The following is a 25,897-nucleotide window of genomic DNA, read 5'->3' on the forward strand; positions in this document are numbered from 1 at the left end:
TCGATCGATACTGCACTTGGGTGGGCTGGGCTGGGCCGAGGGGCAAAACGCAGGTGCTAGCAGGTATCTGGGCTGATCCCGCTAACACTGCGTTTATGGGAACCCTAAACTGCTGGGGAGTATAGATCTGATCGGATCAGATATCGATCCGTTCAGATACTATAGCACTAAGGGAGGTGTATGCTGCGTGCGTGGGTGTTAGTGGTACTGGCGCTAACCTGACGCTGCCTGGGGCTACGCAGACCTTATCTGATCCTGAAATCGTAACTTATTTCACCGCCGGGCAATTAGGGGGTTAAACCTTTATAAGGTAATTTGCCCTAAAACTATAATAAACTACAAAAAACAAACTAACCAACCAGCGTCACCCGTAACACTTATACGGTGATCGCTGGTGAAAGGGTTAACTAGGGGGCAATCGGGGGGTTAAAACCTTTAGTTGGTAGTATATGGGGGTCCCTGTCGCTATAAAACACTGACAGCGAACCTATATACTTACCTCCCTAACTAGCGTCACCTGTGTCACTAATAAAGCGATCAGAAAAACGATCGCTTAGCGACACTGGCGACGGGGGGTGATCATGGGGTTAACCTTTATTAGGGGGGGTTAGGGGGGTACCCTGGACCTAAAGGGGGGTACCCCAGACCTAAAGGGGGCTAACCTAACTGCCCTGACACTTATAACTGTCACAAACTGACACCAATGCAAAAAAAAAAAAAAAAAAACTGCTATTGGTGTCAGTGTGACAGGGGGTACAGGGGGGTGAAGGGGGTGAAAAGTGTGCCTGGCGTGTTCTACTGACAGGATCAAAAAGACCGCTCGAGGAGGGATGACATCACTTCCTGTGCCTCTGTTTACATTACAGAGGCACAGGAAGGATTTTCATTCGCCGGGAGCGATCGGGAGGGGGTGACCACGAATGGATGGCCTCCCCCTCACCTCTCATCGCCTGGGAAAAGATGACGACTGCCTCTGGCACCGGGGGGGGGGGTCCGATCGGACCCCCCGCCCGCGGGAAGGCAATCACGTACCAGGTACGTGATTTTGCCTGCCCGTGCCATTCTGCTGACGTACATCAGCGTGAGGCGGTTGTCAAGTGGTTAAAATGGATTGTTGGATGGATTTTTTTTTTTTTTTTATTGTGAAGCAAACAACAAATAGGAAATAATAGCAAAAGTCAATGTGCATAACTATTCATCCCCCTAAAGTCAATACTTTGTAGAGCCACCTTTTGGGGCTATCACAGCTCCAAGGCGCTTTGGATAAGTCTCTATGAGCTTGCCACATTTCACCACTGGGATTTTTGCCCATTCCTCCTTGCAAAACTGCTCCAGCTCCTTCAAGTTGGATGGTTTGCGTTTGTGAACAGCAAGGCCTTTTGGCTAAGATCACGTGTAGTATCTGTTCTTATCAGTTTCCAGAAGGTGGCGCTTGCTTCCGTCCCTAATCTATGGCGAAGTAGAGATGGGATGGCGGTTGCTATGCAAAACCTGCTGGAGTAAAGGTGACCCATGACGGTTCGTAGCCGAAAGGGAAGCCTTCTGATGGGGATGGAGAACTGGAGGGTCGGGTCCCCGGCCTTTTGGCCTGGATTGTTGTAGCTCTAGTTCCAGTCAGTTATTTGGGAGAGAACGCTTACTCCTCCTTCGAGGGGGGGGGGGGGGGGGGTCAGTATTTCCCGAATGTTATTAGGCAGGAGTGATGGGAGCGACGGTTGAGCCTGATGGTAAAGGGCTCTCACCAAGCTTCCTGAACTCCAGGCCTTCCTGGCTGGGGTGGGGGCTGCTGTGGTCTGGGCTGGGGGTCAGGGTTGCCCGAAAAGCCAGTGGTGAATGTGCCCCTGAAGTGGCAATTCAGGGGTGCCGTACAGTCACTGTGTTTCGGCACTTGATTTATGGCACCATGGTCACTTCACCACAACACAGGTTTTTCACACCTGCCTCTTGGGCCAGGCCTTTTGGCTAGGACCAGGGGAAATTTTTATTCCTGGCCGGAGGGCCGGCCATTGTATTGCACAATGGTCACTTTCACTCTCCCACTCCACTATCTCCCCACTCTTTTTATTCAACCCCGTGTTTGTCACTTTTTTGTACTTTTTTGTTTGATGTGTATACACGTTTGTCACTGTGTGATGAGTATGGTCGCAGGTCCTTGGGCCAGCCCTGAAAGTCTTGGGAAGGGGTGGACATAGACCTTCTGGCTTGGTTCGCCTTCTCCTTTGGGGGTCTCCCTTCGGGGGAACCTCACCTAGTACTTGGGTGGGTCTGTTTTGGCAGTCCCTCCAGAGAACGGGGTTCGTCTAGTTTGGCCAGATGGACCAATTGTAAGTACCCTTGTCCCCGTCTGAAGCCTAACGCCCCGGGGGATTCAGGGAATGACACATTTGTGTACCCGTTTGCTCTTTTTTGTGTTTCACTCTTTATGTGTGCACATTTTTTTGGCACCGGGTGGAAGTTTTTGGGTGTGTTTTGCACGCCACTGGCTTTTCAAAACAAGCAAAAAAAAAAAAAAAAAGCAATCTTTAAGTCTGACCACAGATTTTCTATTGGATTGAGGTCTGGGCTTTGACTAGGCCATTCCAACACATTTACATGTTTCCCCTTAAACCACTCAAGTGTTGCTTTAGCAGTGTGTTTGGGGTCATTGTCCTGCTGAAAGGTGAACCTCCATCCTAGCCTCAAATCACACACAGAGTTGTACAGGTTTTGCTCAAGAATATCCCTGTATTTAACATTATTCATTTTTCCCTCAACTCTGACCAGTTTCCCAGTCCCGACTGCTGAAAAACATCCCCACAGCAGGATGCTGCCACCACCATGTTTCACTGTGGGGATGGTGTTCTTTGGGTGATGTGAGCTTTTTATGGGCTTCATAACAAAAGGGGTGTGAATATATACGCACATGCCAATTATCAATTTTTTATTTCTGAAAAATAGTTTTATGTATATATTTTTCTAATTTTACTTCACCAACTTAGACTATTGTGTTCTGATCCATCACATATAATTCAGATTAAAAAAACATTGAACTAAAGGCTGTAATGTAACAAAATAGGTAAAAAGCCAAGGGGGATGAATACTTTTGCAAGGCACTGTATATACCAATTTTTTTGATGTGTTACCGTGTCTATACAGGTTTTGCATATTATAGCTCTTGGACTGATTGAAGAGAAAAGGCATCTTCAGAAGGCTGCAGAGGAAGAAGTAACATTTGATTTCTATTACAAGGCAACAAGTAAGAGGTTCTTGTCTGCACTTTATCTTGGTTTATTTTTCTACTAGAACAGCTGAGTCTTTTCTCTATTGCCAGCTATTCTATACTATTTCTTTCTTCTGTGTATTTAAACCCCCTGGATTTATGCAGGAATGTAAATATTCAGCTATGTAATGTTATAAATGTGCATGCAAGCTTACGCATATTAAGAACTTTATCTGCCCCCTTATTTATCTTTACTCACTAGGGCCAAGAGGAAGAGGGTGGAGTTCAGCCTTGGGCTAGGACGTGCCACGGCAAAATTGCGCTAACAGTGGAAGGGGCTTACAATCTGATCCTTCTCACTGTGTACACAATAACCTATAGAATGGTCCTTGTACCCAGAAAATATTTAACTACTATGCCACAAGGCAGAGCCTAACAGGGGTTTGAAGCACATAGAGTACAGGCGTGTGTAACGCACAGGTCAATAAATCACTTTCATTTACAATCCAAAATCTCCCCCCCCCCCCCCCCCCCATGCAGAGCTTTCCTATCCCACTAGTAAATATCCTCTAACCCCCTCCCCCATTACACACCCCCCCCCCTTTTCCAGTACAGCTCCCCCAGTATAGTGTCTTCACTTATGATCCCGACCCACCAGTACAGTTTCCCTTCCCCAGTTTTATTATACATGATTTATATAGATCCAACAGTTTACACAGCGCTTTACAATATAAAAGGGAGACAGTACAGTTGCAATACAAGAGGGTAAGCGGGCCCTGCTCATAGGAGATAAGCCAAATGATGGTGCCCACTGCCAAAAATAAATAAATAAAATAATCTTAGTGTATCAAAACCCTAAAAAAAAAAAAAAAAGCTGCTGCAAACACTGACTGTGTTCCCACAATAATAAGAACTAAAGTAAAAACATGTGCTTGCGATGCTATAAGAATTACATAAACCCCTTTTTATAATATTGTAACCAAAAGTAAGTGCAAAATGAATAAACCTTAATATCAGCACAAAATGAAAAACCTGAAATAAATGTGCAATCCCAAGCGAATCCGTGCGATGTGCTTGATTACAGCAATATTGCAAAAGAAGTCTAGTAATAGCTAGTTCCCAAAAGCAAGACAAAAACTCAGAAAATAATGTGCATGTGTTGAAGGTTCTTCACCCTCATAAATTAAATGCTCCACTGCCAAACAAGTGATCCTCCACCGGCGAAATTGCTCGCTCACCTTGTGAGTGGACCAATAAACAAGTACAGGTCAATCAAGCATATCCTGACTAAGCCACATGAGTAGTGGCGTAACGCGTGGAGGCGGAGCCAGGTGGCATCACTCTCGGACTAGATCGTGTGTTCTTGGAAATTATGTGAGAGCCTTTACAGGCTGCAGTTTGTGCTATTTTTCATCTTATGAAATGTGAGTAGTTTTAAAAGCGATTGTCAAGTTGTTGTTTTTTAACAATATAGGAGCATACTACACTATATTTGGCTGTTTTCTTTCCCTATATATGGAGTACTTTTTGAAGATGGGGTCAGTCAAGGTTGCTGTTTACATCTAAAAAGGATCCAAGGTGATGACATTAGGTTGGAGAATTATTGCACTATTGATGTGGTCCTGATATGCTTGCTTGACCTGTACTTGTTTATGGGTCCACTCACAAGGTGAACAAGCAATTTAGCCAGTGGAGGATCACTTGTGTGGCAATGGAGCACTTAATTTATGAGGGTGCAGAACCTTCAACACATGCACATTATTTTCTGAGTTTTAGACTTGCTTTTGGGAACTATCTACTGATGGACTTATTTTACAAAGTTGTTGTAGTCAAGCACATTGCATTGATTCACTTGGGATTGTACATTTATTTAAAGTTTTGTTTTTTTTTTTTTTTTTTTTTTTTTCATTTTGAGCTGATATTCAGGTTTATTAATTTTGCACTTACTTTTGGTTACAATATTATAATGTGTTTATGGAATTTTTCTAGCAGCACAAGCACATAATATTTTTATTTTCGTTCCTGCTCATAAGAGCTTACAATCTAAGAGAGTGGGGCAAGTGGTACAAAAGGTTATAATTGTGGGGGATGAGCTGATGGAAGTAATAAGATTAGTTGGAGGCGTGATAGGCTTCCCTGAAGAGATGAGTTTTCAGGGGTTCCCTAAAGACAGCCAGCGTAGGAGATGGCTGGACAGATTGCTGTAGAGCAGGGGTAGGCAACCTGGGGCCCTCAAGCTGTTGCAGAACTACAAGTCCCATCATGCCTCTGGGAGTAATTGTAACTGCCAGCCTTGCAATGCCTCATGGGAAATTTAGTTCCACAACAGCTGGAGGGCCCCAGGTTGCCTACCCCTGCTGTAGAGAGTTCCAGAGAATGGGACGAGGGAGCTTGAATGCAGGATGTCTTGAGAGGAGCGGAGAGGACAGATTGGGTGGTATTTGGAGACAAGATTGGTGATGCAGCTAGGGGAAGACTTGTGAATGGCTTTGTATGTTGTACAGATCTCCCTGCTATATGAAATCCACTCACCAAACCAGGTCAAATTTCCAGCGGTCTATGGCTGGCTTAACACTTAAAGTGATTGTAAAGGCAGAAGGATTTTTATCTTAATGCATTAAGATAAAAAACCTTCTGTGTGCAGCAGCCCCCCTAATACTTACCTGAACGCATCTCTATCCGGCGACGTTGTAGTAGAGACTCGGCTGCCCGGGACTCTCCCCCCTCTTTGGCCATTGGCTACCACTGCTGTCAATCAAAGTTATTGAGCCAATGAGGAGAGAGGAGGGTGGGGCCTAACTGCAGCTCCGTGTCTGAATGGACACGCAGAGCTGCGGCTCGACTCGAGTGCCCCCACAGCAAGCTGCTTGCTGTGGGGGAACTTGTCAGGAGAGAGGGGCCAAGAGTGCTGAGGAGGATCTGGGCTGCACTGTGCAAAATCACTGCACATACAGTGGAGCAAAAAAGTATTTTGTCAGCCACCAATTGTGCAAGTTCTCCCACTTAAAAAGATGAGAGAGGCCTGTAATTGTCATCATAGGTATACCTCAACTATGAGAGACAAAATGTGGAAACAAATCCAGACAATCACAATCACATTGTCTGATTTTTGAAAGAATTTATTTGCAAATTATGGTGGAAAAATAAGTATTTTGTCAATATCAAAAGTTTATCTCAATACTTTGTTATATATCCTTTGTTGGCAATGACAGAGGTCAAACGTTTTCTGTAAGTCTTCACAAGGTTGTCACACACTGTTGCTGGTATGTTGGCCCATTTCTCCATACAGATCTCCTCTAGAGCAGTGATGTTTTGGGGCTGTCGCTGAGCAACACGGACTTTCAACTCCCTCCAAAGTTTTCTGTGGGGTGGAGATCTGGAGACTGGCTACCTCACTCCAGGTCCTTGAAATGCTTCTTACGAAGCCACTCCTTCGTTGCCCGGGCGGTGTGTTTGGGATCATTGTCATGCTGAAAGACCCAGCCACGTTTCATCATCAATGCCCTTGCTGATGGGAGGAGGTTTGCACTCAAAATCTCACGATACATGGCCCCATTCATTCTTTCATGTACACAGATCAGTCGTCCTGTTCCCTTTGCAGAGAAACAGCCCCAAAGCATGATGTTGCCACCCCCATGCTTCACAGTAGGTATGGTATTCTTTGGTTGCAACTCAGCATTCTCTCTCCTCCAAACATGACGAGTTGTGTTTCTACCAAACAGTTCTACTTTGGTTTCATCTGACCATATGACATTCTCCCAATCCTCTTCTGGATCATCCAAATGCTCTCTAGCAAACCTCAGATGGGCCCGGACATGTACTGGCTTAAGCAGGGGGACACGTCTGGCACTGCAGGATCTGAGTCCCTGGCGGCGTAGTGTTACTGATGGTAGCCTTCGTTACTTTGGTTCCAGCTCTCTGCAGGTAATTCACTAGGTCCCCCCGTGTGTTCTGGGATTTTTTCTCACCGTTCTTGTGATCATTTTGACCCCACGGGGTGAGATCTTGCGTGGAGCCCCAGATCGAGGGAGATTATCAGTGGTCTTGTATGTTTTACATTTTCTAAATATTGCTCTCACAGTTGATTTCTTCACCCCAAGCTGCTTGCCTATTGCATTATGTCTTCCCAGCCTGGTGCAGGTCTACAATTTTGTTTCTGGTGTCCTTTGACAGCTCTTTGGTCTTCACCATAGTGGAGTTTGGAGTATGACTGTTTGAGGTTGTGGACAGGTGTCTTTTATACTGATAACAAGTTCAAACAGGTGCCATTAATACAGGTAATGAGTGGATGACAGAGGAGCCTCTTGAAGAAGATACAGGTCTGTGAGAGCCAGAAATCTTGCTTGTTTGTAGGTGACCAAATACTTATTTTACACCATAATTTGCAAATAAATTCTTTCAAAAATCAGATAATGTGATTGTCTGTATTTGTTTCCACATTTTGTCTCTCATAGTTGAGGTACACCTATGTTGACATTTACAGGCCTCTCATCTTTTTAAGTGGGACAACTTGCACAATTGGTGGCTGACTAAATACTTTTTTGCCCCACTGTAGCAGCTAAGAATACACGTTTGTTATTTTGAAGAAAAAAAAAAAGACTTTAGTATCACTTTAACCTTGAGCCAGTAGGTAAAAGGCCACCTGAAAGCTGAGAGTCGTCCTGCAAATAACCTGATTTCACATGCCACATACTGATAAACTTTGAAAACTGGAAAACAGTGTGAGGACAGGCAGTTAGCAGGACCGCAGCTCTTGGGCTTCAGATGGCTTCTCAGCAAAAGTCAAATTTTAAAGTAATGTTAAATAAGGGGACACCTACTGTATACTTAACTAAACATGCATGTTTAGAATAGTTTAAATAAGAATTCCAGGCACTGGTGTGTTATACATAGCTACATTCGTCCAGCTGGTGTTATACATAGTTACATTGGTCATAACTATGTATGTACCATACCTGGTCCATTCCCCTGGAAGCTGGAAACCAATGAAGTTAGACACAGCTACACTGGTGGTAAGCTCCACCTTGCTCATGGGACCTGTGCTGAGCAGCCAGCCTGATGCGTTGTCAATACAGAAGGTTGGCCACTCAGCACTGGTGCCATTCAAAGAATGCTTTGCCTGTTCTGAATGCTGTCTTTGCTGAGCAGCTAACCCCCTGTGTTCACAATGCAGGAGAGCAGCCACTCTGCACGGGACTCGAAAGCAAATGAAGATCACTGGAGTAACTGTGTCTACTTTAGTGATTTCTAGCTTGCAGGGACATCGGCCAGGTATGGTAAATACATAGTTATGCTGTTCCAAGCTGGACCAATGTAATTATGTATAACATACCGACACCTAGAATTATTTGTTATTACTGAACATTCAAAATTTTGAGTAGTTTGCATCATGTATGGCTGGTTCTCTTTAAACATATTCAAACATTCTGTATTGACACATTTCTGAAAACTAGTCAAAACATCAGTAGTGCTTCCTTTTTTTTCCCACTTTAAGTTCAATGTCACAATGTGAATGGGGAAAAAGAAGTTTCAAAAAGAAAGCACATTAAATTTATATTAGTAACTAGGGTTGCACCGATACCAGTATCGGTGCCAATGCCAAGCATTTGCGCGAGTACTTGTACTTGCACAAATGCTCCCAATGTCTAATCCGGTACCTGGCAATGAAGAGGCGGCATTGCTCGCAACCCGGAAGTCAGTGGGCGGAGAGTGTGGAGTGGAGAGCGAGTCCTCAATGGGCTGGCAGCAGCGGAAGGTAAGCTGGCCAGGGCAGGGGTGCAGGGCGCAGCCACAGGTTCCATCAGAATTGGTGACCGGGGCCGTCGCATTCTGTAACTGAAGTGACGTTCTGTGTCTCCATCAGAGGTTGAACATCCTGACACCCATCTTGGTACACCCTGCACTCGGCCACAGTAAGCCAGCAGTGGACATCTTATTACACCCAGCCCATATAGTTCAGGCTGGGTGTAACAAGATGTTCGCTGCTGCTTACTGCGGCCAAGGTGTACCAAGATGGGCATTGAACAATTGCTAATCAGTGCTAGCCATCAGTCAGTGCCACCTATCAAAAGCACCTCTAGGTTAGAACTGTAAACGTTTTAATGAGATACAGGTGCATTATCTACTTACATGGAGGTTAAGGAAGTAAGGACCTAGTCCATCCACACTGGCGTGGCTTTCACTGCAGAGCGGAGTTCTGAACAGCTGATTTTTCTGCCTGTGGGGGAGAAATCCTAGCCAGCAGGATCTCTGGGACCACATCGATTAAACCCGAGGCTTGGATCAGGCCGATGGTGAGGGCTGGAACGCGGTTGCAACGACGTTTCGAGCATGCGCACTGGTAGATGGGACTCAGGGAGCGCTCCTTTGTCAAGCCCTTCGGCCTGATCCAAGCCTCGGTTTCATCGCTGTGGTCCCAGAGATCCTGCTGGAGAGTAACCTTATCAAAAAAAAGGGGATTCTTATGAAAATAGGCTAGGAGGGCAAAAGTGAACGTGCGATAGTGGAAATATGGGAGCTGCAATATGGGCTCATTTTCATTTTTTTCATTTTTTCATGGCTGATGAAATTCACTCTGTTAGTTCTGAAAAGACATAGAAAATGATGAGAAGGATGGAAAATCCAAAAATATTAGTTTTCACCAGAAGAATAGGTGAAGGGAACTCTTCCATTGTGGACTGGTGACAACTGCCTAAGGGAAAAATTCCAATTGTAGAATTTCCTCTCAATTCATACATTTTGAGTTATCGGGCCAGAAAAGAAAACGAGATAGTACACTCTGAAAATCCGTTGTGCGTTCTTGTTCCAAATAATTGACTCGTTAGGTAGTGCAGCCTCTATCCGCATGGCAGCCTGCACATGTTAAAATGGCATCTTCCGCATTTCTATCTTTGTGGGTTGACTTTAAAAAGGTTTCTCTACACAGTGTTTCTTGTTATGGAATGTGTCATTTATCTGTGCAGGAATCGGCAGTTCAGATCCAAGTGCTTCAAGTGTTGCGTCCCTGCTTGACAAGCTGAAAACTGTAACACAATTGGATGCTCAGAAAGACATGATTTGCTGGGTTCTGCAGGTAATGGACCACTGGGCTTTTTGTAGCTCAAATTTCACCGGAAACCATTGGTTGTCTGAAATGCTTTGTTTTAATAGATATGTCAAACTTATTCTGAAACTTAAGCAGGAGGAAAGTAGAGGCCAATGAAGCATACTTAAAAAAAGGTGCTTAATTATAAGTGAATGAAAAGAGCAGCGCCATCTAAGTGCAGCAATGTGACAATTTAATAGCTTAAAATAAGTATTACACTCACAAGATGCAAATAAAAGAGCAGCACTCTGTCTGGGAGGGGTGCTGCTTTATGTTGACTGCTATCAGTCTGACTGCACTCGTGGCTCCCAACACATCCAGGGGACTCAGCGGTGTACGGAGACACTCTGAAGCACCGATGACGTCACTACCAGGTATAGGGTTCGTGGGTGTGGCACGCTTTTGGAGCATGCATGCTCCTTCAGGCTCTGAAGAAGGACCACGCATGCTCTGAACGTGTGCCACACCCATGGACCCTATACCCGGTAGTCACGTCATTGGTGCTTCTGAGTGTCTCTCCATACACCACCGAGTCCCCTGGGAGCCCCAGCAGTTGGAATGATGGCGGCCAACACACCAGCAGCACCCCTCCTGGGCAGAGTGGATGATCTTTATATACAATGCTGGTCTTTTATTTGCATCTTGTAAGTGTAATACTTATTTTAACCTGTTAGGCTTCTTGCACACTGCAGCTTGAAAAAGCTCATTACACCTTTTTTTTTATACAGCCCATTATTTGTAATGCGCCTATACACACAGGCGTGTAACGAAGATCTGCGCTTTCATCAGTAAAAAAATTAAAGCATTTTTGGTCAGTAATTTACGCCTCCTGTATGCAAATAGGCGCAAATGCTTATTTGCATACTGTAAAGGAGAAGAACGCGAGAATAAATTTGCTTGCAAATACATACAAAATAAACGCCTGCAATTTACATCTGAAAAAGTAGATGCTCAAACAGTACTAAGAGGCCTTAAATTGTGACGTTGCACTTAGATAGTGCTGCTCTTTTCTATCTCTTCATCCTCGGAGTCCCTTCTAGCTCTTTTTGGAGCCGGCAGCCACTAGAAACGCATTCCACAATCATATATTAACTCGCCCATTATGTACTGAATGGATTGTTTTCATTGTATGAGCACAGATGTCAGTGTTCACTGCCTAAGCAGGAGTGCACCAGTAATTGTCTATTCCTTGCTTAATTAAAAGTGTCTACTTGAAAAAACAATAGTAAATGCTTATCTGTATTCTCTTTCATACCCACCTTGCATTATAAAGACAAAAAAAATGTAATTTATTAAGAAAAATAGAAAAAAAATGAGAAAACTAAGCTTGTTGTGTAGGTTTGTCCAACCATGCTGTAGGTGCATTGGATTTAAGGTATTTTAATCTGGCAGGTTTCACCCCTTAAGCTAATATTTTTATAGAAACACTAAGACTGATCAGGTGTTAATCGCTTGTAGCAATGTTATTGGCTTCCTTTCTCCTGAAACAAAAAAGCTCTCTCCCCACTATGCTGGAAGTCAGATCCTCTATCAGTTTTCAGAAAGTCTTCATAACACCTGTAACTTTATATGATAAAACGTACAGTATTGCCAAAATCCAATTGTGTGCACTTATGGAAGAATTCTATCTAATATTTTAGATGAGCAACACCCGGCATATTTGACATATATGGAACATTGGTATGTTTATATTTGTCTGTCTCCTTACAGTAAGGGAAAAAAGTATTTGATCCCCTGCTGATTTTGTACGTTTGCCCACTGACGAAGAATTATCAGTCTATAATTTTAATGGTAGGTTTATTTAACTGTGAGACAGAATAATTAAAAAAAAAAAAAAAACGCATTTCAAAAAATTTATAGATTGATTTGCCTTTTAACCACTTGCCGACCGCCTAACGTATATATACGTCGGCAGAATGGCACGGGCAGGCAGAATCACGTACCTGTACGTGATCTGCCTCCCGCGGGCGGGGGGTCCGATCGGACCCCCCCCCCGGTGCCATCGGCGGTCGGCATCTGACTGGGAGCGTCGGGAGGCGAGGGGGAGACCATCCGATCGTGGCCCCCCCCTCGCGATCGCTCCCAGCCAATGGGAATCCTCCTCTGCCTGTGTGTAGTTTCACACAGGCAGAGGATGTGATGTCATCTCTCCTCGGTCTGGCAGTTTCCGTCCAGCGCCGAGGAGAGAAGACATGTAAGTCCACACAACACAAACACACACAGTAGAACATGCCAGGCATACTTTACACCCCCGATCCCCCCCGATCGCCCCCCGATCCCCCCCCAATCACCCCCCCCCCCCTGTCACAAACTGACATTAGCAGTATTTTTTTTTTTTTTTTCTGATTACTGCATATTGTCAGTTTGTGACAGTTACAGTGTTAGGGCAGTGAGTATTACCCCCCTTTAGGTCTAGGATACCCCCCTAACCCCCCCTAATAAAGTTTTAACCCCTTGATCACCCCCTGTCACCAGTGTCACTAAGCGATCATTTTTCTGATCGCTGTATTAGTGTCGCTGGTGACGCTAGTTAGGAACGTAAATATTTAGGTTCGCCGTCAGCGTTTTATAGTGACAGGGACCCCCATATACTATCTAATAAAGGTTTTAACCCCTTGATTGCCCCCTAGTTAACCCTTTCACCACTGATCACCGTATAACTGTTACGGGTGACGCTGGTTAGTTCGTTTATTTTTTATAGTGTCAGGGCACCCGCCGTTTATTACCGAATAAAGGTTTAGCCCCCTGATCGCCTGGCGGTGATATGCGTCGCCCCAGGCAGCGTCAGATTAGCGCCAGTACCGCTAACACCCACGCACGCAGCATACGCCTCCCTTAGTGGTATAGTATCTGTACGGATCAATATCTGATCCGATCAGATCTATACTAGCGTCCCCAGCAGTTTAGGGTTCCCGAAAACGCAGTGTTAGCGGGATCAGCCCAGATACCCGCTAGCACCTGCGTTTTGCCCCTCTGCCCGGCCCACCCAAGTGCAGTATCGATCGATCACTGTCACTTACAAAACACTAAACGCATAACTGCAGCGTTCGCATAGTCAGGCCTGATCCCTGCGATCGCTAACAGTTTTTTTGGTAGCGTTTTGGTGAACTGGCAAGCACCAGCCCCAGGCAGCGTCAGATTAGCGCCAGTACCGCTAACACCCACGCACGCACCGTACACCTCCCTTAGTGGTATAGTATCTGATCGGATCAATATCTGATCCGATCAGATCTATACTAGCGTCCCCAGCAGTTTAGGGTTCCCACAAACGCAGTGTTAGCGGGATCAGCCCAGATACCTGCTAGCACCTGCGTTTTGCCCCTCCGCCCGGCCCAGCCCAGCCCACCCAAGTGCAGTATCGATCGATCACTGACACTTACAAAACACTAAACGCATAACTGCAGCGTTCGCATAGTCAGGCCTGATCCCTGCGATCGCTAACAGTTTTTCTGGTAGCGTTTTGGTGAACTGGCAAGCACCAGCCCCAGGCAGCGTCAGGTTAGCGCCAGTACCGCTAACACCCACGCACGCAGCATACGCCTCCCTTAGTGGTATAGTATCTGATCCGATCAGATCTATACTAGCGTCCCCAGCAGTTTAGGGTTCCCACAAACGCAGTGTTAGCTGGATCAGCCCAGATACCTGCTAGCACCTGCGTTTTGCCCCTCCGCCCGGCCCAGCCCAGCCCACCCAAGTGCAGTATCGATCGATCACTGACACTTACAAAACACTAAACGCATAACTGCAGCGTTCGCAGAGTCAGGCCTGATCCTTGCGATCGCTAACAGTTTTTTTGGTAGCGTTTTGGTGAACTGGCAAGCACCAGCGGCCTAGTACACCCCGGTCGTAGTCAAACCAGCACTGCAGTAACACTTGGTGACGTGGCGAGTCCCATAAGTGCAGTTCAAGCTGGTGAGGTGGCAAGCACAAATAGTGTCCCGCTGCCACCAAAAAGACAAACACAGGCCCGTCGTGCCCATAGTGCCCTTCCTGCTGCATTCGCCAATCCTAATTGGGAACCCACCGCTTCTGCAGCTCCCGTACTTCCCCCATTCACATCCCCAACCAAATGCAGTCGGCTGCATGAGAGGCATTTTCTTTATGTCCTCCCGAGTACCCCTACCCAACGAACCCCCCCAAAAAGATGTTGTGTCTGCAGCAAGCGCGGATATAGACGTGACACCCGCTATTATTGTCCCTCCTGTCCTGACAATCCTGGTCTTTGCATTGGTGAATATTTTGAACGCTACCATGCACTAGTTGAGTATTAGCGTAGGGTACAGCATTGCACAGACTAGGCACACTTTCACAGGGTCTCCCAAGATGCCATCGCATTTTGAGAGACCCGAACCTGGAACCGGTTACAGTTATAAAAGTTAGTTACAAAAAAAAGTGTAAAAAAAAAAAAAAAAAAAAACACATACAAAAATATAAAATAAAAAAAAAATAGTTGTCGTTTTATTGTTCTTTCTCTCTCTATTCTCTCTCTCTATTGTTCTGTTCTTTTTTACTGTATTCTATTCTGCGATGTTTTATTGTTATTATGTTTTATCATGTTTGCTTTTCAGGTATGCAATTTTTTATACCTTACCGTTTACTGTGCTTTATTGTTAACCATTTTTTTGTCTTCAGGTACGCCATTCACGACTTTGAGTGGTTATACCAGAATGATGCCTGCAGGTTTAGGTATCATCTTGGTATCATTCTTTTCAGCCAGCGGTCGGCTTTCATGTAAAAGCAATCCTAGCGGCTAATTAGCCTCTAGACTGCTTTTACAAGCAGTGGGAGGGAATGCCCCTCCCCCCCCAACGTCTTCCGTGTTTTTCTCTGGCTCTCCTGTCTCAACAGGGAACCTGAAAATGCAGCCGGTGATTCAGCCAGCTGACCATAGAGCTGATCAGAGACCAGAGTGGCTCCAAACATCTCTATGGCCTAAGAAACCGGAAGCTACGAGCATTTTATGACTTAGATTTCGCCGGATGTAAACAGCGCCATTGGGAAATTGGGAAAGCATTTTATCACACCGATCTTGGTGTGGTCAGATGCTTTGAGGGCAGAGGAGAAATCTAGGGTCTAATAGACCCCAATTTTTGCAAAAAAGAGTACCTGTCACTACCTATTGCTATCATAGGGGATATTTACATTCCCTGAGATAACAATAAAAATGATTAAAAAAAAAAAAAAAATGAAAGGAACAGTTTAAAAATAAGATAAAAAAATAATAATAATAAAGAAAAAAAAAAAAAAAAAAAAGCACCCCTGTCCCCCCTGCTCTCGCGCTAAGGCGAACGCAAGCGTCAGTCTGGCGTCAAATGTAAACAGCAATTGCACCATGCATGTGAGGTATCGCCGCGAAGGTCAGATCGAGGGCAGTAAGTTTAGCAGTAGACCTCCTCTGTAAATCTAAAGTGGTAACCTGTAAAGGCTTTTAAAGGCTTTTAAAAATGTATTTAGTTTGTCGCCACTGTACGTTTGTGCGCAATTTTAAAGCATGTCATGTTTGGTATCCATGTACTCGGCCTAAGATCATCTTTTTTATTTCATCAAACATTTGGGCAATATAGTGTGTTTTAGTGCATTAAAATGTAAAAAAGTGTGTTTTTTCCCCAAAAAATGCGTTTGAAAAATCGCTGCGCAAATACTGTGTGAAAAAAAAAAAATGAAACACCCACCATTTTAATCTGTAGGGCATTTGCTTTAAAAAAAATATATAATGTTTGGGGGTTCAAAGTAATTTTCTTGCAAAAAAAAATTATTTTTTTATGTAAACAATAAGTGTCAGAAAGGGCTTTGTCTTCAAGTGGTTAGAAGTGTGGGTGATGTGTGACATAAGCTTCTAGATGTTGTGCATAAAATGCCAGGACAGTTCAAAACCCCCCCAAATGACCCCATTTTGGAAAGTAGACACCCCAAGCTATTTGCTGAGAGTCATGTTGAGTCCATGGAATAATTTATATTGTGACACAAGTTGCGGGAAAGAGACAATTTTTTATTTTTTTATTTTTTTTTGCACAAAGTTGTCACTAAATGATATATTGCTCAAACATGCCATGGGAATATGTGAAATTACACCCCAAAATACATTCTGCTGCTTCTCCTGAGTATGGGGATACCACATGTGTGGGACTTTTTGGGAGCCTAGCCGCGTACGGGACCCCGAAAACCAAGCACCGCCTTCAGGCTTTCTAAGGCCGTAAATTTTTGATTTCACCCTTCACTGCCTATCACAGTTTCGGAGGCCATGGAATGCCCAGGTGGCAAAAAACCCCCCCAAATGACCCCATTTTGGAAAGTAGACACCCCAAGCTATTTGATGAGAGGTATAGTGAGTATTTTGCAGACCTCACTTTTTGTCACAAAGTTTTGAAAATTGAAAAAAGAAAAAAAAAATTTTTTTTTCTCGTCTTTCTTTATTTTCAAAAACAAATGAGAGCTGCAAAATACTCACCATGCCTCTCAGCAAATAGCTTGGGGTGTCTACTTTCCAAAATGGGGTCATTTGGGGGGGGGTTTGTGCCACCTGGGCATTCCATGGCCTCCGAAACTGTGATAGGTAGTGAGGAGTAAAATCAAAAATGTACGCCCTTAGAAATCCTGAAGGCAGTGATTGGTTTTCGGGGTCCCGTACGCGGCTAGGCTCCCAAAAAGTCCCACACATGTGGTATCCCCATACTCAGGAGAAGCAGCTAAATGTATTTTGGGGTGCAATTCCACATATGCCCATGGCCTGTGTGAGCAATATATCATTTAGTGACAACTTTGTGCAAAAAAAAAAAAAAAAAAAAAAAATTTGTCACTTTCCCGCAACTTGTGTCAAAATATAAAACATTCCATGGACTCAACATGCCTCAAAGCAAATAGCTTGGGGTGTCTACTTTCCAAAATGGGGTCATTTGGGGGGGTTTTATGTCATCTGGGCATTTTATGGCCTTCAAAACTGTGATAGGTAGTGAGGAGTAAAATAAAAAATGTACGCCCTTAGAAATCCTGAAGGCAGTGATTGGTTTTCGGGGCCCCGTACGCGGCTAGGCTCCCAAAAAGTCTCACACATGTGGTATCCCCATACTCAGGAGAAGCAGCTAAATGTATTTTGGGGTGCAATTCCACATATGCCCATGGCCTGTGTGAGCAATATATCATTTAGTGACAACTTTTTGTAATTTTTTTTTTTTTTTTTTTTTTGTCATTGTTCAATCACTTGGGACAAAAAAAATGAATATTCAATGGGCTCAACATGCCTCTCAGCAAATTCCTTGGGGTGTCTACTTTCCAAAATGGGGTCATTTGTGGGGGTTTTGTACTGCCCTGCCATTTTAGCACCTCAAGAAACGACATAGGCAGTCATAAATTAAAGGCTGTGTAAATTCCAGAAAATGTACCCTAGTTTGTAGACGCTATAACTTTTGCGCAAACCAATAAATATACACTTATTGACATTTTTTTTACCAAAGACATGTGGCCGAATACATTTTGGCCTAAATGTATGACTAAAATTGAGTTTATTGGATTTTTTTTAGAACAAAAAGTAGAAAATATCATTTTTTTTCAAAATTTTCGGTCTTTTTCCGTGTATAGCGCAAAAAATAAAAACGGCAGAGGTGATCAAATACTATCAAAAGAAAGCTCTATTTGTGGGAAGAAAAGGACGCAAATTTCGTTTGGGTACAGCATTGCATGACCGCGCAATTAGCAGTTAAAGCGACGCAGTGCCGAATTGTAAAAAGTGCTCTGGTCAGGAAGGGGGTAAAACCTTCCGGGGCTGAAGTGGTTAATAAGTGAAATAAGGATTTGACCCCTTCGCAAAACATGACTTAGTACTTGGTGGCAAAACCCTTGTTGGCAATCGGAGGTCAGACATTTCTTGTAGTTGGCCACCAGGTTTGTACACCTCTCTGGAAGGATTTGGTCCCACTCCTCTTTAAAGATCCTCTCCAAGTCATTAAGGTTTCGACTTTGAGGCTGACGTTTGGTAACTCGAACCTTCATCTCCCTCCACATATTTTCTGTGGGATTAAGGTCTGGAGACTGGCTAAGCCACTCCAGGACCTTAAGATGCTTCTTCTTGAGCCACTCCTTTGTTGCCTTGGCCGTGTGTTTTGGGTCATTGTCATGCTGGAATACCCATCCTTGACCCATTTTCAATGCCCTGGCTGAGGGAAGGAGGTTCTCACCCAAGATTTGATGGTTTATAGCCCCCTCCATGGTCCCTTTGATGCGGTGAAGTTGTCCTGTTCCCTTAGCAGAAAAACAACCCCAAAGCGTAATGTTTCCACCTCTAAGTTTGATGGTGAGGATGGTGTTCTTGGGGTCATAGCCAGCATTCCTCCTCTTCCAAAGCTTGACCACAACACTTTCACCCAGTTCTCCTCTGAATCATTTAGATGTTCATTAGCAAACTTCAGACTGGGCTGTACATGGACTTTCTTGTCAGCGCTGCAGGGTTTCAGTCTGGCGTAGTTTGTTACCAATTGTTTTCTTGGTGACTATGGTCCCAGCTGCCTAGAGATCATTGATAAGTTCATTGTAGTTCTGGGCTGATTCCTAACCATTCTCATGTTCATTGAAACTCCAGGAGGTGATAACTTGCATGGAGCCCCAGGCCGAGGGAGATTGACAGTTATTTTGGGTTTCTTCCATTTGCAATTAATCGCACCAACTGTTGTCACCCTCTCACCAAGCTGCTTGGCGATTGTCTTGTAGCCTATTCCAGCCTTGTATAGGTATATAGTCTTGTCCCTAACATCCCTGGACAGCTCTTTGGTCTTGGCCATGGTGGAGAGATTGGAATCTTCTGTGGACAGGTGTCTTTTATGCAGGTAACAAGCTGAGATTAGGAGCACTCCCTTTAAGAGAGTGTTTCAGGCAAAGACTGGTCCCTGATATGCCTCCTACTTGCCAGAAGAGCCATCCTGAAAAACTGTATCTCCAGCTCACGGCCGAACACCTCACAAGTCAAGAGACCTCTTACAACTACTATTCAAAGACAAACTCAACACAGACCTATCGCATGAAAAAAACAAAACATGTTTCTGCCACAAATGGCAACCTTTTATGGTCTCAACGCTCACTCCTATGGATCAAGCGAAACTCGAGGAACTCTCATTCTCATACCACAGGCCTCCCTCAACACTGCAAGTGAGGCTGCTTTCTACTGAAAGACTCACTACAACATAAGGTACTCCCCTTTAAACGAGGCACAAAACCTCACATGAGATCATCTCGCACCTACCAACTCCTTCTCCTTCAAACGTCATAACGGAGAATGCTACCCTCGATTCCACAACCTCAAAGTCTACCCCCAAGATACCTCTTCAACAAGAACTTGGTGCTCATCCCCTTCCCTCTCCCCTCCCCACACCTTCTCCTAGATCATTCATTGGTATTCCCTTGGTTAATCTAGGAACCCTTCTCCTTAGATCCATCCAGTTACCCCCCTTCTTTTTAATCTGAAGGTTACAAATCTCCTACAAGACATATTGTTACTGTTATGCACTTTGATACTTTCATCATAACTGCTTTTTCTCTGTACAAAAATACTGATACTGTTGACATTATACTCTGTATGTAGCATCTTTCAATAAAATCTAAGGAAAAAATAAAAAAAAGAGTGCTCCTAATCTCAGCTTGTTACCTGTATAGACGACACCTCGGAACCAGAAATCTTGCTGATTGATAGGGGATTTAATACTTATTTCACTCATTAAAATGCAAATCAATTTATAACTTTTTTTAAATGTTTTCTGGATATTTTTGTTGTTGTTCTGTCTCACTGTTTAACCCCTTCCCGCCGAGCGTACGCAGATGTGCGTACTCGGCTTTCGGGAGTTATATCCCGGGATGATGCCCGCAGCTGCAGGCATCATCCCAGTACCATTTTGTAAAGCGGGCGATCGTCTATCTGGCGGCTAAAAGCTGCTCGGCTGTTATACTGGAGGAGCGGGAGCGGCCCGGTAAGAGCGTCCCCCGCCCTCTTACCGGGCCTTCCGTTCCACCGGGAGGCCCGATCACCAATCCGCTGCCTCCGGCGGCTGCTGACAGTCTGGAACAAAGCTGTGAGCGGCTTCGTTCCAGCCTTCCAATTGTAAACGCGGAAGCGACGTCATGACGTCACTTCCCGTTTACTCGGCTGCCAATGGCGCCGGTTTTAAAAAATACACAGTATTCAGAATCACCGTTTTCGGCGATCTGAATACTGTGAAGTGCAAAGGAGCGATCCCTCCATAAAGAGTACCTGTCACCACCTATTACTGTCACAAGAATTGTGACAGTAATTACAACTATTACAAGTCGCACCCGCATATATAAATGGTGTTCAAATCACACATGTGAGATATCGCCGTGATCGTCAGAGCGAGAGCAATAATTCTAGCACTAGACCTTCTCTGTAACTCTAACCTGGTAACTGTAAAAAAAATTTAAAGCGTCGCCTATGGAGATTTTTAGGTACTACCATAGTTTGTCGCCATTGACATGTTTGGTATCTATTTACTCGGCGTAACATCATCTTTCACATTATACAAAAAAAAAATTGGGCTAACTTTACTGTTTTTTTTTTTTTTTTTAAATTCATGAAAGTTTCCCTTTTCCCAAAAAGTTGCGTTTAAAACACCGCTGCACAAATACCGTGTGACAAAAAATATTGCAACAATCACCATTGTATTCTCTAGGTTCTCTGCTAAAAAATATATATATAATGTTTGGGGGCTTTAAGTAATTTTCTAGCAAGAAATACGGATTTTAACTTGTAAACACCAAATGTCAAAAATAGGCTTAGTCATGAAGGGTTAAAATAAACCTACCATTAAAATTCTAGACTGATCATTTCTTTGTCAGTGGGCAAACGTACAAAATCAGCAGGGGTTCGAATACTTTTTTTCCCCTTACTGTACTTGTAGCATTTGGCTGGTGTGTAGAGCCCTATATTTCACTTTCTCTACTTGGAATAAGAACAAGTAATTTTTAACAAAACTATTCTCAATTTGGAGACCTCCCTTTTTTGGTAATGATGATTGTTCATGACTGCTGTAAATGAATACATGAATACTACTTATTCCAGATGCTGGAAACTGTGAAACTGCTGCATGAGAAGTCAGGACAAACTGCAATTGCTGCAACATATTCTGACGTTGCTAAACTGGATGAGGTAAGCTTACTTGCAAAGCAAGTGTGCAGTGATTCCTGTATGATTTAAATTGTATTCCCCTTGGCATGGCATCCCGATTCTGGTTTCACAAAGTAAGTCACTGTAACAAGAACAAGCATGACACCAGCAGTGTCTTAAAAGTCAAAATTTCTAACCTGCATGCATGTTATTGGTACATCACTTGGTGAAATAAAGATGAGGACTGCCCTGGAACTCTTCATTCTGAGAAATGATTGATTATATATATATATATATATATATATATATATATATATATATATATATATATATATATATATATATATATATATATATATATATATATATATATAGTGTGTGTGTGTATATATATATATATATATATATATATATGTATCTATCTATCTATCTATCTATCTATCTATCTATCTATCTATATATAAATAATATAGTGAACAATAGCCGCTCCCGCTCCCATGTTTCTTTCCTTGCAGATCCTTTTTAAGCTTGCTTCACTTGCATCTTTTTACCTTAAACATTCTGAGATGGTAAGGTATCAAAAAAGGGCTGGATTTGATGGCATAAAGGTTGAAACTCCACCCCCAGATAACACTCTCCCACTCCATGAAACCTCTTTTTTTTTTTTTCTTTTTTTTTTTTTGCTAGTGTCCTAAGGTGATAAACCTCTTCTCCCTAATAAAGAAACCACTCTTAGCAGAAACTAATAATAACCCCAAAAGCATTTTTTATATATTGTAGCCTACCAACTCTTAGATGTTATGGCTGCATTTTTTTTAAGGCTTGCTTGATTTTATTTTTACCTTGTAATCTAGCTAGTAAGTCTTTTCACAGAACGAGCTGACCTGTGGATGTAGCAGTTATAGGATGAAGACAAACAATTCACCGCTTACAGTGGTGCTTTCAGTGATCAGCTGTTACTCATTTATGTAAAGCCTTTATCCCAAAATGGAAAAAAAACTGTTGCTGTAACTGCTTAGACATTATTAGCCTGAATTTGGCTTCAGTTTGTTAGTTTTCTAAACTTGCTAGGGAATCTAACTGTCCCATCTCCCAGGTTGACAATACAGCTGTCCAAAGGTGTCTGTTACTGCTCCATCTAGAGCAGGGGTAAAACTAGGAGTATCATGGGGCATTTCAAGGCTGACAGTTACAAGCTTGACTCCCTCAGTCGGAGGCATGATGGTTAGTTCCACAACAGCTGGAGGGCCACCACTTTGAGACCCCTAGAGTGTAGGCTCCCCAATACAGTAGGCTTGTTACTGGCCAAATCATCAGGTAAAGACAGAGGGAAGAAAGCCTTAAAAAGTAGAACCTATGCAGCCACCACATCTAATGATTAGTAAGCTGCAATATATTACTGTTTTTGTTTTAGGTTTAATACAGCTTTTACAATTATAATTATTTTTCTTCAGATTCTGAATTCAACTATTCAGTGAACTCTTTACTGTCTTCTGATACAATAGTAGCAGTGGATCGATGCAACCTCAGTAAAACCTTGTGAGCTGTACCCAAACCCTGCGTTGTAGGGACAGCCTATAATGTTGGTTCAAGCACTGGATCCTGCTTGGGTGCTATACAGGTCCAGGGTCACAGTGATCCAACCTTATGGACCCCAGACCCTGAAGACCCCTGAAACATACCCTCAGGGGTTTACCCACTTTTGCAGGGGAGTCCTTGTCACCGGAGGAAAGTTTGTTCTTCCCCAGCAAAAAGTTCCAAAGTCCTCTTCCTCAGGAGCCTCTACTTCGTTAAGCTTCAGAGTACTGCAACACTCTACCCAGGCTTCAACATCTAAACCTAAGATCAGCTCTCCCTTTCTGCAAAAGACTTTGCCCAAAAGACCCACCAAGTATTCCCCAAAGCCCTCCTCCCAGTAAAGAGGGGGGCCCTCACTCCTGAGAGTGGGATGATGCCTGTTACAGTTTGCCTATTTCTGGGTCACAAATGCCCTAGACCAATAGGTTCTATCGGGGGAGTACAAAATACAGTTTAGAACTCTACTTCCTCACTGCTTTCTAATCTCAAATCAGCCAAAATCTGTTCAAACACAGTCAGATTTGCAGAATGCCCATAACCAACTCTTATCCCAGGGAATAGTTGTGCCAGTATCTCCTACAGGACAGATTCAGAGAGCTCTGTTCAAATCAGTTCATGGTACCATAACCCAATTGGAGTGTTTGCCGTTTTCTGAACCTAGACAAATACCTTCACAATCCAAAATTTCACATGGAATCTGCAGGGTCAGTTGTTGCATCTTTGAGACCAGGGGAAAACTTGGCATCTGTAAACATCCAAAGGACTCATCTCCCTTCCTGATATCTGCAAAGGCCACAGGACAATTTAGAAGCTTCCAGCTTTTGATTGGGCGATCAACATCCAAAAATATGTATTCCAACCTTCTGTCCATCTGGAATACTTGGGCCAATTCTAGACACAAGCCAAGCAAATGTCTTCCTTCCAGTGAAAAAAACTGCTTTCAGGTCTCAAACACCCCTCCTGTGAGGTTCTCCGTGAGAATTCTGGGTTTTATGGTAGCCTTCTACGAGGCTGTTCCATTCACCCAACTTCCTTTAAGACCTTTCCAACACAACATCTTGATGACATGAAACCAGCATGCTTTTTCTCTCGGCCTACCCATGCTTCTGTTCAGCCAAGCTTTGTGGATCTGACCCGCTTGCGACAGAGCAATAAAAACAGGTGTCTGCTGTGGTTTTACTGCCTCCCAATATTACAGCCTGATGGGGCTGTACATATACCTCGGCCTGCAGGCGACCTCCACAATGCTTGGCTCGCAGTTGAGGCACGGACCTGAAAAATAAAATTGGCATATTAAATATAAACAATTAAAAAAAAAAAAAAGAGTCAGGAGGTAAATGCATGCCAGCCACTGCTATAGCACCCTATGAAAAGTCATCCACTGTGAATTGTGTTTCAGAGGGTGGTAAGCATTACTGTCTGCCTGAAAACGGAAAATTGTATACTCACCTTTCCGTAATTTTCCTTTCCTGACGCCTTTCCATGGCAGCACACGCTGGGTTGTGACTCCGCCCCCACAACCTGACAGGATTGGTTAGCTATAAGTTTGAAGGGGAGACACCCCGCTGCATTCTCTGTAAATATATCACCATAAAACGGGGTGGGAATCTGTGTGCTGCCATGGAAAGGCGTCAGGAAAGGAAAATTACGGAAAGGTGAGTATACAATTTTCCGTTTTCCTGACGCCTCCATGGCAGCACACGCTGGGAAATAACTCGCCAGTCGGGTGGGTGCAAGAAAATAATATTTATTCCTTATAATGCGGAAGAATTGGCTCTAACAACGGATCTACCGAAGTCTGCCATAGCCAAATGAGCAGAATCTACTCTATAGTGAGAAATAAACGTATGTCTGGAGGACCAAGTTGCTGCTTTGCAAATAGTCTCTGGTGAAACCCTGCAATACGCTGCCCAGGAGGTAGCCACTGCCCTGGTCGAGTGAGCCCTGATGCCTTCAGGAATTGCCATATGCCGCATGGAGTATGCCTTCTTGATGGACTTGACTAACCAGGAGGCGATAGTACGTGAGGTAGCCGCTTGACCTCGTCTGTTTCCATGTGGGATGACCATGAGGGTATCCGTCTTTCTAAAAGAATTCGTAGCTGTCAGGTAACTAATGATGGTAGTTTTAACATCCAGGGGATGAGGTTCACCCTGATCATTAGTGAAGGATGGTAAGACAATATCTTGGTTGTAATGGAAGGAAGTTGCTACCTTCGGGATGAAGTGGTCTGAAGGTCTTAGTACTACCTTATCAGGAAAGAATACCAAGTAAGGTTCTGATGCCATCAGTGCTTGGATCTCAGACACCCTCCTTGCTGAAGTGATTGCAATGAGAAAGGATAGTTTTAGAGTCAAATCCCATAGAGATATTGATTCAGATGGAGTAAAAGGAGGATTGGTGAAGGCTTCAAGAACTATTGAGAGATCCCATGATGGAAAAACTGGTTTCTTAGGAGGTTTGATTTTCAGGCAGGCTTTCAGAAATTGGATAACCAGCGGATGTAATGCCCATCTGGTGCCTGTTTTGGCCGACAAAGCAGATACTTGTACCTTAAGGGTACTTGAACTTAGACCTTTGTTGATTCCTGATTGGAGGAATTCTAGGATTTGAGAAGGTTCTGGAGCAATAGGATCCCATCCCTTCTGCTGCGCCATTCTAAAGAATTGGTTCCAAATTCTTGTATAGGTGGTGTTGGTGGTGCTCTTCCTGGCTTGCATCAAAGTCGATATTACTTCCTGTGAGCAGCCTTGTTCCCTTAACCTAACCCTTTCAACTTCCATGCTGTCAGATGTAGTTTCTCTGGAGCTGGATGTAGGAATTGGCCTTGAAATAGCAGATCCGGAGTTACCGGAAGGAGGATTGGAGGTTGAAGGCTGAGCTGCAATAGTGTCGTGAACCATGGTCTTCTCGGCCAAAGAGGAATTATCGCGAT

General features: G+C 43.8%; 1 protein-coding gene across 1 annotated transcript in view; it reads left to right on the top strand.

Annotated features, from left to right (window-relative positions):
* UBR1 (ubiquitin protein ligase E3 component n-recognin 1) overlaps window positions 1-25,897 on the top strand; it is a gene marked incomplete in the record, with an annotated part of 288,714 nt that overhangs the window by 153,571 nt on the left and 109,246 nt on the right. The window contains 3 exon segments of the mRNA XM_073609777.1: window positions 3,136-3,235; window positions 10,162-10,271; window positions 21,340-21,426. Coding sequence (XP_073465878.1) covers window positions 3,136-3,235; window positions 10,162-10,271; window positions 21,340-21,426 — 297 coding nt within the window.

Source organism: Aquarana catesbeiana, linkage group LG13 (genome assembly GCF_042186555.1).
Source record: "Aquarana catesbeiana isolate 2022-GZ linkage group LG13, ASM4218655v1, whole genome shotgun sequence".
Taxonomy (NCBI): Eukaryota; Metazoa; Chordata; class Amphibia; order Anura; family Ranidae; genus Aquarana; species Aquarana catesbeiana.